The sequence below is a fragment of the Microtus ochrogaster genome, chromosome 4 (genome assembly GCF_000317375.1).
Source record: "Microtus ochrogaster isolate Prairie Vole_2 chromosome 4, MicOch1.0, whole genome shotgun sequence".
Classification (NCBI taxonomy): Eukaryota; Metazoa; Chordata; class Mammalia; order Rodentia; family Cricetidae; genus Microtus; species Microtus ochrogaster.
In genome coordinates, this window is record NC_022011.1 from 71,322,765 (window position 1) to 71,342,271 (window position 19,507).

The window sequence follows — 19,507 nt, forward strand, 5'->3', positions numbered from 1 at the left end:
CATATTTTAGCAGGGTGGTGGTACACACCTTTAATCCCAGCACTCAGGAGGCAGAGGCAGATGGATCTTCATGAGTTCGAAGCCAGCCTGGTCTACAAAGTGAATTCCAGGACAGGCTCCAAAGCTACAGAGAAACCCTATCTGGGGGGGGGGGGGACAAAACAACAACAAAAATGTATTTTTATATAACTAAATTCGAGGTTCAATTAAACTATGTAAATAAGCAATTTACATAGTTCACACACAAGATCTGATATACTTACAATATCATATATGATGACAGACTTATCCACTGACCTTAAAAAAAAAAAAGCAAACAATACGTGAAAAGTTCTCTAACAAGCAAAGTATACTCTTCTGGAAAGGCTGGACGACTGACAGGTGAGCTAGAGTGGAGTGGACATCTGGGCGGGCTCTTCTTGTAGGAAAAAGAGTCGCAATAGCGAAGCACATGGCTTACACAATAGATTAAAACATGCTAGTTTCTGATTTTCCACCCTTGGAAATCTTCCTGCCAGCACGATACACACTGCGAGGTAAGCAAGACCCGCACTAACACTGTGTAACACTACTATCTGTGTTCACCATCATGAGAATGTACTGGGCTACAGTCAAAGGAGTCCCTTGTTCAGTAGGCAACCCAATGCTAAGCTCAGAATCTTTGTCATAGATTCAAAATAATAATTATGCATATGCTAGACATAATACATAACTGCTCTCATTTAGTCCTGAATTCTGTAAATTACTAAAATTCTCATGGAAAATTCCATTTCTTTTAACATCCTGGAAAAAGAAGACTAAGAAGTGACATCAGCAACATGGTGGGTGGAACTTCCCAGTTCCGTGGCATATCAGTGTGGACAACTATCCAAGAAGAAACAAGAGCAACACAGGGGCTTTAAAACTCAGGATGCCCTGCTCAGCAGCATGGATGAACATCAGTACTACATTAAACCTTAAAGATGTCATGAAAGACGTGAAAAATTCATCAGTTGAAACACATACACATGCATGCACACACGCACGTAAACACACACATGTCCATTTAAGCTTCTGTGGGAAGGACAGCTAATACCATCTCCTTCTGATGAGAGCCCATTCATCTTAAGTTTATATTGAAAACAATCCTCCCACCTGGTTGTCATGACACTATGTCTCAAATAGATACATTCTTTAAATGTCAGGCTGACAACAATAAATTCCAGTCTCAGGAACCACCATCAAACACAATGTCAAGTGAGCAGAATCAGTGACTTGTTTGAGCACTGGATTGGGACAACTGTCAAGAAGGTGTAATGAGAATAAAGAGAGGTCAGGAACTGGGTATTGAGAAATGCAGCCCTAAGTCGCCTTCTGCTAGTCATTATAGAGTAAGAGGGACTGGCTGACTCATTCGAGAGCCTGGCATCTATATACAAAGTAAAATGCAAACCAGTGCCTTGGTAGGGAGAAAAGGAGCACTGCTTTTCCTTTAATTTCTTAAAATGTATTTTATTATTTGTGTGTGTTTGTCTGTATATAAGTGAACAGGTGCCTATGGAGACATGGAGAGGCAGTGAGACCTCCTGGGGCTACAGTTAAGGTTGGGAGCCTCCTGACGTGGTGCAGGACGGAACTCAGGTCCTCTGGAAGATCGGCAGGAGCTCTTCACTGCTAAGCCCCACGTGCCCTTCTTCCTAAAGATGCCAGGCCTCCGGTACTGTACTGCAGTGTGGTGAAATAGACTAACATGATACGTTCTAACCTAGAGGAAATTTCTAGGAAATAAGGTTTCTGACTTTATACCCCATCTGCATCTCTAATTCTACTGTTTTCCCCATGTCACCCCTACCTCTGCATACGTCTTCTGACCTCGGATCTCACTTGTTTCTGTCATTTTCCTTTCAAGTCACTGACGTCTGTACACTTTAGCTTGTGTTCCTCACTGTCTGCCTGTCTCGAGTGTGCAGTCTGTCTCATGGTGACGGAGGATGTGTGAAATCTCCCTCTCATATCAGCCCACTGGTTCATTCTTGCCTTGCTCCCAGCAGCCTGCTTTAAGAACTAAATGCTTATATTTCACCAAGTTATAACTTCAACTCCCTCACTTGCCTGTCTGTCCAAATGAACTAAAAATATCCAGAAAACAGTCAAGTGTTACCTATAGCATCAGCATACACCTAAAACATTCAAAGTTCTAACCTTATACTACGCCAGCCACCTAATAGTGACAAGACAACGGCTGACAGGAAACTAGAATTCTGGGAAAGGGACTGAAAACAACACACAGCACTTCCCTCAAGATTTGGAAGGAGGGGGGCTACCAGGACCCCGGTGTTATTAGATAATCACCAGAAACTCAACTACAAGAGTTGCAACTTGGAATTGTCCTGTTCTTCTGCAAGACAGCCTAAGCCGGGCGGTGGTGGCGCACGCCTTTAATCCCAGCACTCGGGAGGCAGAGGCAGGCGGATCTCTGTGAGTTCAAGACCAGCCTAGTCTTCAAGAGCTAGTTCCAGGACAGGAACCAAAACCACAGAGAAACCCTGTCTCGAAAAAACAAACAAACAAACAAACAAACAAAAAAAAGACAGCCTGACATACTTGTACAATTTTGCAGCCACTCTGTCCATTAGCCTATTCCTAGACAAGAGAAGGAAACTCAGTTCTAAGCTCTCCTGGGTCAAAAGAGAATTTGCTTTGTTTATTTTTTGAGCGAGTCTTAGTCTATGATCCCAGGCTGGCTTTGAACTCACAATCCTCCTATTACAGCTTTCTCAGGGATAGAATTACATCACGGTCCCATGGCACCCAGCTTTATTATTTTGATGATGAGCAATATTCACCTTTTGATAGGAATGAGACACACCTAAATAGTGGCAAACACGACGATTTAGCTGACTGCTGGGCAAGAACTGCAAGATCTGGGGAAAAGAATCAACAGATGTGGGCCAGATGTTTTCAGCAGCGGTTAGAAGCACAAATATCTTGGCTTTAGTTTAAGTGATGAGCCTTGCATGTGTGGTAGAGATGTTTCAGACGACATGTGATGACAGAGCTAGGAACATAGATAAATAGCTCCGTGGTGGAGAGTGTGTTTAGTATGTGTGAACCCTAAGTTCAGTTCCCAGCATCGCAAAAAAAAAAAAAAAAAAAAAAAAATCCAGCGGTGATATGTGTCATATATTAAAATTGTATCATATAAAAGGAGAAGATCTGGTCACAGTGGCAAAAGCAAACTAGAGAAAGAGCATTAATCTTTTTTATACATTACAAACCTTCCAGAGGACTTTTACCTACAGAATCACTATGTGTGGAATCTATTCTTACAACATATGGTACTGCTTCCGTTCCACTGGAATGTGTTTCTCTAATACACTGTCTGTAGCCCGATCTGTGCCTTTTTGCTGCTTACAACACAAGCAAATATTCTTATTTATTCGGAAATACACACAAACATACACACTATATTTTCAAAAGGGTATTTTTACTGCTAAAAGCTTTCGGCTATTACATTTCTTTAGTTCATAAACTCTTGAGCCTGAAATGTATCATTCTTAAGTCATTAGCGTGGACTGACCTCAGCCCCATCCTGTGTGCTGGCAAGAGAGCCAACCTGCCACTTCAGCAATGCCCATGACCTCCCTAGGTCCGCAGAGGCTGAAGACACTAGCATAACCTGAGCTCCCTCAAAAATTTATTATTCTTTATTGTGTTCATCTTACTTATTTCAGAAGGATCTCATACTGTACACTAGGTGGGCCTTAAACTACAGGCAATCCTCCTGCTGCCATCTCTCAAGTGCTGGGTCTGTAGGTGTGAGTGATGATACCCAGCTAAGGCCATTGCTGTCTTCCTTGGTTTCCCCGCAGGAGCCATGCTGAGAGGGACGTCGCTTGGGCTCCTGCTTCCTACTCCTGGAAGGTGTATCAAGAACCCAGCTTTTAAAACCTCTCGCCAGCTGAAGGCACTTCGGCCCCAGCTAATTATCTGTGTGTTTCCTATCCTTCGTCCCATCTTTTCCATAACCCGTCACACTGCTGCGGGGGAGGCAGAGACAGAGAACTCTCCCCAGCTTTTGGCCCACACTGTAAATACATCCATTTTTCCATTTAATGTATTTCAACTTAGAGGAAGAAGGGTTTACTGGTTTAGGCTGCTGTTACCTGCACAACACAATGTGGCAGGAGGTGGAGGCTGCTCTTCATTCCTCAGTGTACAGAACTTAGAGAATGGACTATAGGAAGAGGCCGGGGCGAGGTATGACCCCAGGGAGAGCATGACCCCCAAGAACTTGCCCCCTGTGACTTGACTTATTCTAACTAGGCCCCACCGTTCCCTTTTACCACTTCCCAGAAATACTGTCATAGTATAAATCCACCACATATAAAACCACCACTGTTAGGTCAGAGTCCTATGTTCTGCCTCTGAAGACTAGGCACCATCCCCACACACTTGGAGGTATGGGTTACTAACCCTGTGGGGGCTTGGCTCTGCTTTCCCACCTACTACTGCTCTAGGTTGTTTGTTCTTTTCGTTTAGAGACACCGAATTTCTTATATGTACATGTCTGTGTCCGTGTGTGCACCACATGTGTGCACCCAAATATCTGGATCAGCCACACACTCTTGGGACAGGAAAGAAAGCAATGAAGGCAATAACCGGGTTTCACAATTATGGGAACTGACTCCTGTAAAGTTATGGTATGGGCAATATCAAGCATATAGAGAATCACATGCCATTTCATTTCAAGACAAATATTATAATCAAAGGCAAATGGCTGAATAGAAAATTCTGAGAAACAGAAGACTTTTCTGACAATAGTGCATACTTAAGTTCAAGAATGTTTAGGCAAAAAAGCAAGGCTTCTCCCACTCCAAAAAAACTATGTAAGTAATGGTGTATATATAGCTCAGTGGTAGAGACTTGTCAAGCATGGACAGAGTTCTGAAGTTTGATCACTAGCATTGCCGAGAAACCGCGCATGCACAGACCCTCATACAGCCGCTCGCGTGGACCCTCATACAGCCGCACAATACAGCCGCTCGCGCGTACCCTCATACAGCCGCTCGCGTGGACCCTCATATAGCCGCACCCCTCGCGTGGACCCTCATACAGCCATGCTCATACATAGAAACAAAAAAAATAACTTGTAGTTAATGTCGTATGGAGCTGGTCTTACTGAAGTATCAGGAACTTTAAAAAATCTAAACAACAAAGAAATCATATCTCTTTTTTTTGTTTGTTTGAAAAGAGGCTAGGTTGTCAAACTGTAATACAAATTTTATGAAGAATATTATAAAGTAATTGAATCAGTCATGTGTGTTCAAATCAAGCTTCATGAGGTCAAGTTTTGAAAATAAATGTTCCAAATGAGAACAAGAAATCACATAATTTGTCAAAAGGGTCTTACAAAACAGCCAACTAGAAACTACAGAACCACAGATTAAGTAAGATTGAAAGTCAGAAGACTAAACGTAGCACAGTAGTGGCTGCAGAGACGGCTCAGCAGTTAAGAACATTGGCTGTTCTTGCAGAGGACCTGGATTGGATTCCCAGCACCTACAGGGTGACTCCCAACCAGTTGTACCTCCAGTCCCAGAGGATCTGAAGCCCCTTCTGGCTTCCTTGGGCACTAGGCACACCTAATGCACAGACACTCATACACATAAAATATACAAAAAAAATTTAGAAGACAGAAGAAACAATAAAAAACGTAAGAGGCTGAAAAATCTAATGTTTACAGTCAGAAGATACAACTCACACTTGACTGGCACCGTGCAGGGAGACAGAAAGGAACAAGGGCAAGAGAAGAGATAAGAATTTCAAAAATTGACGGAACATTTTCCCACAGATTTAAGAAGCTAAAAGGAGTCAGGTGGTGGTGGTGCACGCCTTTAATCCCAGTACTCAGGAGACAGAGGCAGGCGGATCTCTGTAAGTTCAAAGCCAGCCTGGTCTACAAAGTAAGTTCCAGGATAGCCAGGACTGTTACACAGAGAAACTCTGTCTTTAAAACACCGCCGCCCACCAAAAAAAAAAAAGGGGAGGAGAAGGAGGGGGAGTGGGAGGGAGAGGAAGAAGAGGAGGAGGGGGGGAGAAAAAGAGGAAGGAGGAGGAGGAAGAAAGAAGAGGAGGAGGAGGAAGAAGGAAGTTGCCAAGCCTGAGGATACAGTGGGATATTTGAGCACACTGTGTGAAAGACACCTTCTGATTGGTTTAGTAAAGAGCTGAGTAGCAAATTGCTAGGCAGGAGAGAATAGGCAGGACTTCTGGGCAGAGACAGGAACTCCAGGGGGAAAAGAGGCAGATTTCGTTAGCGAGTTGCAGGAGTCAGATGTCCAGTATGGAGGAAAGGTAACGAGCCACGTGGAAGAACGTAGATTAATGTTCTATTAAGAGCTAGTTGGGAATGAGCTAAGGCTAAGCTTTCATACTTGGTAAATCTCCATGTCATCATTTGGGAGCTGGTGATTCAAAGACAGTCTGACAACATGAGCAGCTAAATCCCTGGTACCCCTGTCGTAAAAGGAGAGAAGCCACTCTTGCCGTTTCCTCTGGTTCTCACACAGAGCGCATGCCTCCCGGCCCTCCCCCTAATTTGTCTTCTAAAACTTCGTAGCAGCCTAAATTGAGCCCATGTGTAGATATACTTAAGTGAATGTACAGGAAGCTACATATTAAAAGTTTTATGAACATCTAGAAGAAAAAAAATATGAAATCACATCCAAAATGGTGAGATTGAAAAGTAACTTTCTCTACAGCAATATACCATATAAAGCACCAGGCTCCTGCAACAAAGCAAAGTTTACGTTGGAAATGAGTGGAATTCACCTGAGATCATCCTGAGATGCAGGGGAAATATATCTGATGCTAAAATAGATCTCAATGAAGTTCTGACCTGACTGTTCTGAAGGAAAATACAAACTAACCAAGCCAAGGTAGCACCCTACCACTCAATGGTTAAAACTTAGAAGATAGGAAAGAGAGAAAAACCACTGGGCTGGCAGAATGACTCAGCAGGTAATGATGACTGCCACCAAGCCTGCTGACCTGAGTTCAAGCCCTGGAACCCACACTGTGGAAGGGGAGAACCAGCTCCTGCAAGTTGTGCTCGGACCTCCGCACACATACCGTGGCGTGGCGCACGCACGCCCACAGGATAAACAGCTGAATGTCACCCAGGCAACAACGACAGGGGGCTGCCTCAGGAGCATCGGCGGTTTAGTCAGATCACTTACCCTGACACAAGCATCTGTCCATCGTGGGAGAAAGCACAAGCCAGAATAGGGGCACAGTGCCCACGTAGCGTACTTTTATATTTTAATTCAAAGCCTGTAATTAATAAGGAGAAAAAAATTAGTAAGTTGATAATGCTTACAATTTATTTTAAGTCAAAGCTATTTCATTCCTATTCTTTAAGAATGTGGGTAACAAAAAGACTAAGTCATTAAAATCTTCATGCAGCTTGGGTATCTATACAGATATCAGGTCATTGTAATGAAGGTTTGAGATGGTTTCAAACTCAGTAATAGTTGGGGATGTAGCCCTGAGTCTACTATCTAGTACGTGTACACACACACACACACACACACACACACACACACACACTCACTCAACAGTAGATTTTTTTCATATAATCCATTAAATCCAATTAGTGCTGCCAATGACAGACTTTTTAAAAACGATGTGCTCTGCAAAGACTAGGCTAGAGCAATTTTATAATCACTAAAAATTTAAAAGATGTGAAGTATGCATAATTTTAGCACCTGGGAAGATCAAAACAAGTGCTTGCACTTTGTAAAACCTGACATTACCAACACATTTTGTCTTTCTGTACATAAATTAATGGTATTTATACATTCTACAACTCTACAGTATCTACAGCTCTCTTAGAAAGTCCAACCGTAGCCAGATATGGTGGTGCACGCCTTTAATCCCAGCACTCAGGAGGCAGAGGTAGGTGGATCTCTGTGAGTTTGAGGCCAGCCTGGTCTACAGAGTGGGTTCCAGGACAGCCAGGCAGGGCTGTCACACAGAGAAACCCTGTCTCGAAAGCAAAGGGGAAGAAAAGTACAACCATAAAATCTTTAGAATTACTGAAAATAAACACAACTCTCTTAAAAGTAAACAGAATTCAGGGTGTTCTGATGTCAACTTGTAAAAGTAAGCACAAGAAGTTATGGAGTGGTGAGATCTTAAGATCTCTGCTGAAATATCAGACATCAGATATTTAAGCAGCCACGGGTTCAATAGAAGAGCAGCAAAGGCTTCACACTCAAAGCGGGACAGACACACATGTTTTCCTGGGAGAGCAGAAAGCATCCAGACAGCGACAAATCCCAGAACACAAGGTGAACTTTACAAGCTTTCATCCCCACAGTCAAACAGAGCAGAAGTCAGCTACTCAGGGCAGGTGACTGCAGAACCCACGCATGAGTGTGGTTCCTCAGGGAGCCCAGGCCCCAGCCTGCCTGGGCCCCACAATACTGTCAAGCCGAGGAAAGTGCCGACAGTGACAGGGACAGATGCTGTCTAAAGAGGCTTTCCCCACACACAAGAGGTCATCCATGTTTCTCAGAGCTGTGTAAAGATAGTTTACGGGATGTTGCAGGTTTCCCTTACAATTTCAAGCTAACTGTATTGAGGATGCCCACACACGTGACTGTATTTGTATTTCTTACTAGGACAGACTTGAGAAGGCAGAAGTCCCGCCTCCCCACCGTGTTATAAATGAAAAGGTTTTCCACGGAAACTGACAAGAGCAGAGTCTCATTTCCTCGCAACCTCTCCCCTACATTCTAGTACAATTCATGACAAAATCGTGGTTTGTGTTCTAGCTGATGCTTATTAGGTAACAAGTGACACCCCATTTTGAGGCATGCGGATCAAAAAATTATAAGACCACTGAGCTTCAGAATCCTTAAATGACAATGCATGATTCATCAAGATATGAATGCATTCACAAGTGCCTGAGGAGGAGGCATACGCAGGACACTGAACCCAATTGTGGAAGGTCAGAAAACAGGTCAATGGACCGGCAGCTCAGAGATGACAGCCCAGAGTTCAGTGCAGGGGGCTAAAGGTGAAGAGGAAATATTCAGTCCCAGGAAAAGCTTTCAGATAGGACCATCAACAGCCAGGGAACAAGGTCAGAAACAATTACCTCAGAGTCTGAACAGGAAACACTCGCTGTCCACCTCAATCCCTCCCAGCCCCGCCCAACAGTATGCTGCACAAGGCAGGCGACGGCCCCAGGAGAAACCTATATAAGGAAAATGGTGGTCGAAGACAAGCTCCATCTGCCCTCCACTCCCTCCCCCAAAGGCAAACACACCCCTTCATCCTACAGACTTGTGGGCTGGGAGCTCCCGACAGAGCTGTCAGATCTCAGATAGTGTCACTGGACGTCTGGAGAAGGGAACGGCGCGGATGAGAAAGATCCAGGCAAGCAAAGGCAAATCCCAGAGGTTATGAGAACACAAGGGCATTCGGGAAATTCTTCCTTCTCTCGTCCATTAAAGCAAGAGCAGCAAACCAGCTATAACAGGGAAGGAAACAGAAGGCCAACGAGATGGCTCGGGGTAAAGGTGCTTGCCACAGAAGCCGAATGAGCAGAGTTCGGTGCCTAGACCTATGTGGAGGCGGCAGAAAACCAACTTCAAACCACAGTGGTGTCCACACACACACACCATGTATGCCCCACCCTCATACACACACACACACACCATGTATGCCCCACCCTCATACACATACACACACACACACACACCATGTATGCCCCACCCTCATACACATACACACACACACACACACCATGTATGCCCCACCCTCATACACATACATACACACACACACACACACACACACACATTGGTTTTAGTGACAGGGTTTCTCTGTAGCTTTGGAACCTGTTTTGGAACTCTATAGTTCAGGCTGGCCTCAAACTCACAGAGATCTGCCTCTACCCCCCCCCCCCCCAGTGCTGGGATTAAAGACACGTGCCGCCACCATCACCCAGCCATATTTAATTATTAATTATACATACATGAACATCTGTGAGCACAGGTGCCCACAGGGGAACCTGTCAGCATCCTACACAGGTGTTAGAAATTGAACTCAGGCTCTCTTCAAGAACAGTAAGCACACCTGACCACTGGGCAATCTCTCCAGCCCCAATACATAACCTTAGAAAAAAAATGAATTGGAATAAAGATGAACTTTTAGAAACTGATGAGATCGATTCAAAAGATTAAAAGTAAAGGATTTCCTCAAAGAGTGAAACAATAAGATACAGATTCAACAGCGGGAAAGGTGAATGTGTGTGTGGCTGGGAGGGGAGAATCAACTCAAGGGGTCCCACATCCAACTGACCGAGGTTCAGAGAGAGCACAGGAGAGGAAGAATATATATACACACTATAAAGGAACACCGGGGCCAAGTGCACCACCACGTATGTCCTGAATGAAAGGCCACCCAGGACAATGAGACCAAGCAGGAGGAAGAGTCACACATCAATAAACAGCAGCCACAATAAATAAACGTAAAGGTCATATGAATAGCATTTCCCAAGAGTAGGGAAAACACTGAAAGAGTTAACGCTAAGTCAAGTGCAGGGTGGATTCTAAGGTGTGCAGGGAAGGAGGGGAAAGAACCAAGGTGTGGTCAGAGACAGCCATGGACGGCAGGCGTTTACATCCAGTCAAAGTTTCTCTTTGCTTTTGAGGCTCGGTCTGGGACAGCTCGGGATGGCCTTGTCCATGTTACATAGCTGAGCCTGCTACCAAAATACTTACCTTCCTGCCTCCGCCTCCTAAACACTCAGATTTAAAGTGTGTGCCACAATAGCCTACTCAGTAAGTTTCTTAGAGCAAAATTTTACCATCAGTTAAAATATCCAGAGTATCTTAAGTTAAAAAAAAAAAAAGATGAAAGTCTTCCATAGGTCGGTCACAAACAGTTTCAGACAGTGGAAACATACCTAAGGCACGGGTAAAGGAGACAAACCACAGTTTGATTTCACAGTCCTGACCACATGATGCCAATCGGTAAAACTGAAAGCCTTGTTCTCCACCTAAAAACAGCAAGTTAGAGAAACAAACACAAAGAATTGGTAAAACATTTAAGCCAGAAAGTTCTGACTCTACCGAGATCAACTAATGGGACTCATCTAGGCCAGGTAAACAATGACCTTTGAGACAATGAAACTACTACTAAAATGGCTGCAGAATTTCTTCTAAATAGGTATTGCTTAGGATTATAACTTTATTCTGTATTTGCTGTTTTTTTTTTTTTTAAAAAAAAAAGTCCTTTTAGCCAGGCATGGTGGTACACACCTTTAATCCCAGCACTCAGGAGGCAGAGGCCGAAGCAGGTGGATCTCAGGCAGATCTCTGTGAGTTAGTTCCAGTACAGCCAAAGATACACAGAGAAACCTTGTCTCAAAAACCAAAAAAAAAAAGAAAAGAAAAGAAAAAGAAAAATTTCCAACTTTTATCCCAATTCAATTTTTTTAAAAAAAAGACATTAAAGGCAACAGTTAAGTCTGTGGAAAAAAAAAATCCATATTCAAAGAATTTGTAACAAACAGAATTGTCTTATACAGACAAAAAAAAAGACCCCTCCCCCCCAGATAATAGCTCTTCAAGGTTCATATTCTGATTTAAAGAGAGAAAAAGGATGATCCTGTAATAGAATGGGCAGACTCTCCATCCTAACGACAGAATGAAGCCTCAAAGGACCAAGTCAGAGGAGTTACACACAGGGATCTAGTGCTGAAGAGGGTGGGCTAACCAACCAGAAAGGGGCTGTGGGGCAAAGTCACAGCAGGTAATTCCGAGGTCATGAGCTTTCTCGCTGTGCAGACACCTCATGCGGTCATCCCACACGGTTAAGTCCCCACCCGAGGAGCCGGTGACAAGGAGGCTTCCGTCGGGAGAGAACGTGCAGGCCACCAGGGAGCCATCCTTGACACTACCACACCTGAAACAAAGCCAAGCAGGAGAAGGTGAGGTCCTTTATGTTACAGTCCCGTTTGAAAGGAGCCAGACGGGGCGACTGATGCCTACAAAATAATGCATCAATGCTGTACCCCGACATTCTTGATGGAGTCCCGGGGGCACCGAAACATCAGCTGAAACCACCTCACGAGGATCTGAGTTGCTACAACCCTCATGTCTCTAGCCGGTCAAGGGAGCACGTTAAGACCCGTAAAAAAAAAAGCAAAAAACAACCAAGAGTAACAATGGCCATATTTAAAACAGACAGGATGCTTTTTGCTAGAAAGACAAGCTATTATAATAAAAAAGCACGTTCAATTTCTCTCTGTATTAAAATCTTTCAGATAATAAGGCCCTGTGCCTCATCTTCAAACCAACTCCTCATGGAAAAAAAAAAAGCCACAAGAAAACACATGTGGTGAACAGGAATTCTCCTGGGAAGAGAGGGCAAAGGCGCTGTCCTGGCAACACGGTTCCTCAGGTAGGAAAACAAGACACAAGGACTGCCATTAGTGCAGAAGTAGTCACGTGCAGGAAGGAAGCTGCGCCGCAGAGGTGGAGACCACAAACCTGGTTAGCTAACCGCAGGCACCCATTTCTAGAAATCAGAGAGCCCGCATTCATCTGAGCTGCCTGGGTTAAACCTGGGTAACCCTCCCCCACCACTTAAAAGCATCAGCTTCTTCAGCTGAGACCACAAAGGCGCCATCTTCTTTGGCCACCTGGCCCTCCTGCTCCGCAGTCACCAAGCAGGAAGAACATTAGATGTCTTTCATTGTTAACATAAAGGCCATGATTTCTAGGGCACTTAACAGTTTCAACTAACATGGTCAACTCTATGTCCATTTTACCACAATAAAAAATAAAATTTAATTTTAACAGGGGTCAAGCCAGGTGGGGTTGAAACAGCCATACCTATATAACTTGTATGACTGTGCATTCCACAAAACAACAGATCCGTCAGCGGCCCCCGATGCCAGGTATGCGGAGTCCGGGGAGAAGCAGCAAACGCGCACAGGGCTGCCACCGGGCTGCTCCATCACTGCCAGGGACTGTCCGCTGTGCGCACCCCACAGCACCGTGGTACCGTCTGTGGAACATGATGCCAAAACGTGTCCCGAGGGTGAGAAACAGCAGCAGTGGACAGCGTAGGTGTGAAACTTCAGCGGGGAGTGCGGCAGCTCCGCGAAGTCACTCAGGGAGTACAGGCGGATGGTCTTGTCCAAGGAGCAGGTGGCCAAGAGGGAAGGCGAGAAGGCGCAGCAACTGACGTCATCACCGTGATCTGCCAGTGTGCGAATCAGCTTCACCATGGTCCTCACGCATCGAACAGCCTGCGTGTTTTTAAACAGGGCAAAGTTACCTGCCATCCCGGGAACTGGAAATCCAAGTCCGTGCAATCTACCCAATGAAAGCGCCTCCGTTCCCATTTCTGGGACAATAGTACCTGGGATAATTTGGAGGAGATGACAAAACAGAAAGCACAGGAGCATCTCCTCTGCCAATCACAGCCACCACAGCTATCCCAACAGACTTGCTTCACCTCCCGAGCCTAAATCCCACCTCACCTCAAACCCGTTCCTCTCACTCAAACATTTCCAGCTTGAACTCTGTCAGCTGCTCCCTCCACAGGAGCGCCAAGGTTGTTTGCTTTGCAACAGGACTTATTGACGGGGGTAAACCCCCCCAAGGTCTCACTCAAAATGTGTCTGTATCGAAAGCTGTCTTGTCGTGGTTTGCGTGAAAACACAAAAGATCTGAGGCGAGGAAACCAAAATTCCAAGAAAACAGAGCTGGCCCGACCTTATGCTATCCGAAAACAAAATGTAAAGACTGAAAATCTAAATACCTCTTTATAGCTCATAAAAACTTATGGTCTGATTCCTTTTTTTTTTAAATTTCAGCAATATTTATTTACAAATCTTTGGTGTTCCTGTTGTTTATTCCAAGGTAATTTTTAGATTTGCTTATTAGAACTAGCACTCAGTCACAGCTTCATCATGGCATTTCCTTTCAGTTTGTCTAGCTGAATCTCCCCACTCTCCCCCCCCACCCCCGATCTCTGACCACCTTCCCTCTGGAAATAACTCCCTTCTGCCTTCATGTCATGTGTAATATATGTGCATGTATGTATAGTGCATATGTGTGTCTATAGTATATATTTGTGTTGTGTGTGTATAAATATATATGTGTGTGTATAAATAGTGCCTATGTGTGGTCTATAGTATATATTTGTGTGGTGTGTGTATAAATATATATATGTGTATATGTGTGTGTGTGTAGTATATGAATGTTTTGCCTGCATGCATATTTGTGCACAACACGCACTCAGTGCCTGCAAAGACCCAAAGAGGGCCCTAGATATGGAGTTATAGACAGGTATGAGCTGTTCTATGGGTGTCAGGAATCAAACCCAGGTCCTCTGGAAGAGAAGCCAGTGTTCTTAAGCACTGAGCCATCTCTCCAGCTTCATGTCACACACATTCTATCACTTTCTTCCCTTATCTTGGTCTCCTTCCTAATTTCATGACCCCCATATCCCCACCCCCCAGCACAGATGTAAGAATTCAGATCCAGAACCCCAGTTTCAGCACTTCAGTTTTGGGCGTTTAACTTGGAATATTGGTGGAAGCCAGGAAGCCGGAAAGGGGACACTGGGAATAGGCAGACGTTAAGGGAGGAGAGAGTTTCATGAGCTACTCAACATATAGAAGAGACGAAGGAATACTGGGCCAGAAAGGTTTAAGCTAGGATAGTGGGGTAGATGAGGGAAGGGGAGTGTCAACCAAAGGGTGTCTCAAAGCCATATGGAAGCCCAACTGAAAAATATCAAAGTTTCAAAGGTAGGTAACTTGCAAGACTTGCTAATGCTGCCCTAGAGGCAATAAATTATGGAGGAAAAATCTCAATGCCAGCTGTGGGGCACCTCCTATCTTGGTTACTTTTCCACTGTTGTGAAAAAGACACCATGACTAAGAAAACTTATAATATGAAAGACTTTACTGCGGTTCTAGAGGGTAGAATCCATGCCCAGCACGGCGGGGGGTATGGCAGTAAGTGAGTAGGCATAGCACTGGAACAGTAGCTGAGAGCTTATATCCGATCCACAGGCAGAAAGAGAGCTAGCTGGGAATGGCACGAGCTGTCGAAACCTCCTCAAAGCCCATCCCCAGTGACACCGCTTCTCCCACCTGGCCACACTCCCTAATCCTTCCCAAGCAGTCTTATCAACTGGGGACCCAACATCCACATATACGAACCAGTCAGGGCCGTTCTCATTCACACCACACTCCCATAGGAATTGCTGGTCAGAGAAGCCTCAGAGGCCCCCAAAGCGGCGCAGGCTCTTGCCATTTCTTGGCTGCCCACCAGAATTAAATGATAAGATTCTTCTGCTGAAGGTTCCATGCCTCTTGGTTCCAAGATACAAAGACATCAAGTTGGACCTGACCCAGAAACGTCCTCCCTGCTGGCTAGCTTTTAGTGCCAGATGGTGCCATGAAGGCTGCTGGAGAGAAGAGACAAGACTTACCTAGCTGAAACTCTGTGAACTCTAACCACAACTTTCCAGGCAAGGGGTACCCACCAGTGTAATATTGGCACCACTGTTTGAGAGATAACCAATCTCTCTCTGGTTGGATTTATGGGCAGCTCCATGGAGAAAATCCATGCCCAGTACCGAAAAACCTGTCCAAAATCTATGCCTCGAGAAGTCATAGGTCTTTGGAGGGAAACTGTGGTATGGGACAATTGTCTGTATTCTGTCAATTATATTTTAAATAAACGCTGATTGGCCAGTAGCCAGGCAGGAAGTATAGGCGGGACAACCAGACAGGAAGAAAAGGCCAGTCAATGAGAATAGAGAATTCTGGGAAAAGAATGCAGTCCTGATCCAGCCACAGAAGAAGCAAGATATGACTGCCTCGCTGAATAAGGTACCAAGCAACATGGCTAACATAGACAAGAATAATGGGCTAATATAAGTTATAAGAGTTAATAAGAAGCCTGAGCTAGTGGGCCAATCTGTTTATCATTAATGTAGACCTCTCTGTGATTTCTTTGGGACTTAAAAACTGAGGGAACCAGGCAGGACAGAAACCCTGACAACAAAACTAACCACTGTTGTTTAGCTTAACTGACAAAATGTCAAGCTGCCCTTCTAAATATCTATGTTCATAATTATAGACAAATGGTACTCTCAGACCTGGAGAATCTCTGTTTGCCGTGAGTAGTGGTGAATGCAGTCTCATAGCCACTCAAGACTGCTGAGGATAAGGAGAGCTGAGGAATCAGACCTAAACAAGATGCTGATACCATCCCTTCTGCGGCTTAAGGAACAATTGTAGGACAGGGAACAAAGATAATTCAAAAGGCAGCAGGCAGAGGGAGGTGATCTGAAATTCCACCCCTAGATACAACACAGTCCCTGCAGTCATCAGCTCCCAACAGCTGATGCCCTTCATTGGACCTGCACAAGACAGGCTCTGTCAAACCAAGGGTCAGGGAGCAGCTCTCGGCCTGGGCTCCTTACTTCTGAACTATTGGCCAATGGTAGATTCTGGGAGAGGGGGGCACTATTCAGTTGGGCATCCACCACTGAACCACTAGGCTCAAATGACTCCTAAATCTATGGCAACATAGAAGTTCCTGGTAAAACTCCCAGAGGACATAAAACAAAAAGACAGAGCGGGGTGGTGGTGGCGCACGCCTTTAATCCCATCACTCGGGAGGCAGAGGCAGGCAGATCTCTGGGAGTTCGAGACCAGCCTGGTCTACAAGAGCTAGTTCCAGGACAGGCACCAAAAGCTACAGAGAAACCCTGTCTCGAAAAACTCCAAAAAAAAAAAAAAAAAAAAAAAAGACAGGAGGGTGGGAGTTTTGCAGGGAAGAGGGGGTTGCCAGTGGGCTGGGGTGTCAAGAAAGAGTAAGGGACAAGAGCAGTCAGAATGTATTGTGTACATGTATAAAATTGTTAAAGAACAATTTAATTAATTTAAATTTGTTAACTAATTAACAAATGTAACGATTCACGATCCACATGAGAGAAACCCAGCATTTGAGTTTGGTTTATTTCACTTAGCAGGGTTATTTCTAGTTCTATCCACTTTCCTACAAATGTCATGTACTTTATGGCAAAGTACAATTCTATTGTATACACGTACCAACTTTTAAAATCCAACAGTCTGATGACAGACATCTAGGATGGCTCCATTTCTTGTATAATGCAGCAGTACGCACAGAAGTGCATGCGTCTCTGTGGTGGGGGCTTAGACTTTTGGATATAGAAGTTGGACAGCTAGGTCGTATGTTAGTCTTTTGAGAATCTGTCATACTCATTTCTACAGCGGCAGCACCCATGTGCAGTCCCAGTGCCAGTGACCAAGAGTCCCTCTTACCCCACAAAGAAGTAGGCACCGCGTCCACACCGCTCTTTTCTAACCAAAGCACCCACGACAGTGCCACGTACATATAAAACACCGTTTAATATTTATTTTCCAAAAACAAGTGAGCTTGCCTTTAAATATTTTATATGAGACCTAGCGTGAAATGGCTTAGAAAATAAAGCTTCCCAAACAAAAATCTAGCATAGAAAAAACGGAAAAATTCAAAAATAATAATACTGGGCCTGGTGACGCTAGCCTGTACCAATAGCAGTAGGGAGGCTGAGGGTTCAAGATCATCGTAAACAAGGAGGGGAGCCCTGCCTAACCAGTCTCAAAAAAACCAACAAACCAATAATAATAGTGGCTCTGATATTCCTAAGGGACAGATGTGGCCTCGACTTGTAAAATGCGCAATCTCCTTTCTTCACCTAATGTACGGTCATCTCTACAGCTAAAATCCTAAAAGTTCTCAACGTCATCATCTTTCCAAAGTTGAACTCCCCTCCACCCCCCAGAGCCCTATACACACACGCGCGAACTTGGCAGCAGGTGCTGGGAAAACAAGCTCAGGTGGCGCTTTCTGGAGCCGTTCCAAATCCCCAGAGTGCAAGTGCAGCGGAAAGCTTTCCGAACCGGCCCGGACTCGAACCTGCGGGCCGAGCGAGCCTGCGGGCCAGCAGGGTGTGCGTGGCCGCATCCCGCCGGCGACCCGGTCCCGCTCTCACCCCCGCCACGGCGCAGCGCGCCGCTGCCCGCACTCACTTCCCTCGCACCCGGACTGAGCGTCCCGCCACGGGGCCGCTCCTCCCCGCACGCCTCGCCACGGCCGGGGTCACGCTAGCCCGGCGTGCGCACCGCGGGGCTCCGGGTCACCGAGGCTGCACCGCAGGAAACTGGAGGTTTGGCCTCCGGACTGGGCAGCGCAGTGGGCACAGCCGGGCTCGCTGGATCACGTGTCGGTGACTTGAGGTGGGCGTGGCTTCGGCGCCGGAGAGCCGCCCAAGACCCGCCTCAACTCGCGCATGCGCGTCCTCGCGCCCGGCCAGCCCCGTGGCTGACTCCCTAGGGAATATAGTGCTGGGAACTTACCTGGAAGGTTTTTTTTCTGCTTAATGGTCCACCTGGAACTATAACATAATTTCTTGAACATTTCCCTACAGCTGAATGGTACTTCAACATTTTTTGATCACAGAAAAGAAAGCTAGATTAAGCTTCTTCGTACATTATCCACATTTACAAACTTCAAATATACCTAAATAGAAATGGAACTTCTGGGTATATGATCCTAAAATTCTTCAAAAGTACATTACATGCCAAGTACCCAATGGCTCTCCAGAGAGGCATGGTTTTACTCTTGGTAGAATGGGTAGCGGTGTCTATCGCTCCACATTCTTGCCAGACTTGAGTGTTATCTTTTCATATCTCTGTAGTGAGTGAATGAAGCCTTGAGTGGATGTGTGTGTGTATGATATGGGCACAGACATAGACATATTAAGGAGCCCAATACCTTAGATCCACCATGGGAGTGGGAAAACCATTCCTCGTCTCTCAAGTTCCAATGACAAGGTGCAGAAAGTGTCCACTGGAGCTGTGTCCTCCTGGATATTTTTGGCCTGAAGACTGCTCCCCTATAGACTGCTCCTGCTACGATTAGCTAAGCCAGCGTCCTTGCTCAGCTGTGTACTACAAACCGTCCCCCCCCATTCAGCTGAATACAATAAACCCGCCTCCCTGTTTAACTGTATACAATAAACACGCTGAGCTTCCAGCTTCCAGAGTTCTGCAGTCTTTTCCATGAGAGAGCCCAGACCATGTGATCCCAGTTTCTGCGAACGTGTCTGTCATTTCTTCATTCCTTCAAGGGTCCAGTCAGGTCAACCCCTGGAGCCGTGTGCAAGGATGTAGCATATCTCCATTAATCTGACTGGCAGCAATCACCTATAAAAGAAATCTGCTTGATGGTTAATCTTGTTAACACGTCTAGGTCTATAATAACCATGGGAACAAACCCCAAGTTGTGGTGCCCACGTTCCCCCACACGATGCTCTTTATCTCCTGGAACTGTGAGTCTTCCTTACTTTGCTCTTGGAATGTGTTTTATTACAGCAACGAGACAAACAGCTAATGGACGCTGCCTAGAGACAC

General features: G+C 45.3%; 1 protein-coding gene across 3 annotated transcripts in view; it reads right to left on the reverse strand.

Moving 5' to 3' along the window:
• Positions 1-18,274, reverse strand: part of Wdsub1 (WD repeat, sterile alpha motif and U-box domain containing 1) — a 34,074-nt gene extending 15,800 nt beyond the window's left edge. For 2 of the 3 annotated variants that reach the window (XM_026778871.1, XM_013355682.2), the window contains exons 1-6: positions 18,125-18,274; positions 12,894-13,312; positions 11,777-11,961; positions 10,961-11,053; positions 7,221-7,314; positions 264-297 (exon numbers count right to left, since the gene is read on the reverse strand). In XM_026778871.1, coding sequence (XP_026634672.1) covers positions 264-297; positions 7,221-7,314; positions 10,961-11,053; positions 11,777-11,961; positions 12,894-13,291 — 804 coding nt within the window. In that variant the 5' untranslated portion in view covers positions 13,292-13,312; positions 18,125-18,274. Of the gene's footprint in view, positions 1-263; positions 298-7,220; positions 7,315-10,960; positions 11,054-11,776; positions 11,962-12,893; positions 13,313-17,891; positions 17,991-18,124 lie in introns of those variants that run through there. The other variant, XM_026778870.1, reaches the window with a different exon arrangement.
• Positions 18,275-19,507: the final 1,233 nt, after the last annotated feature.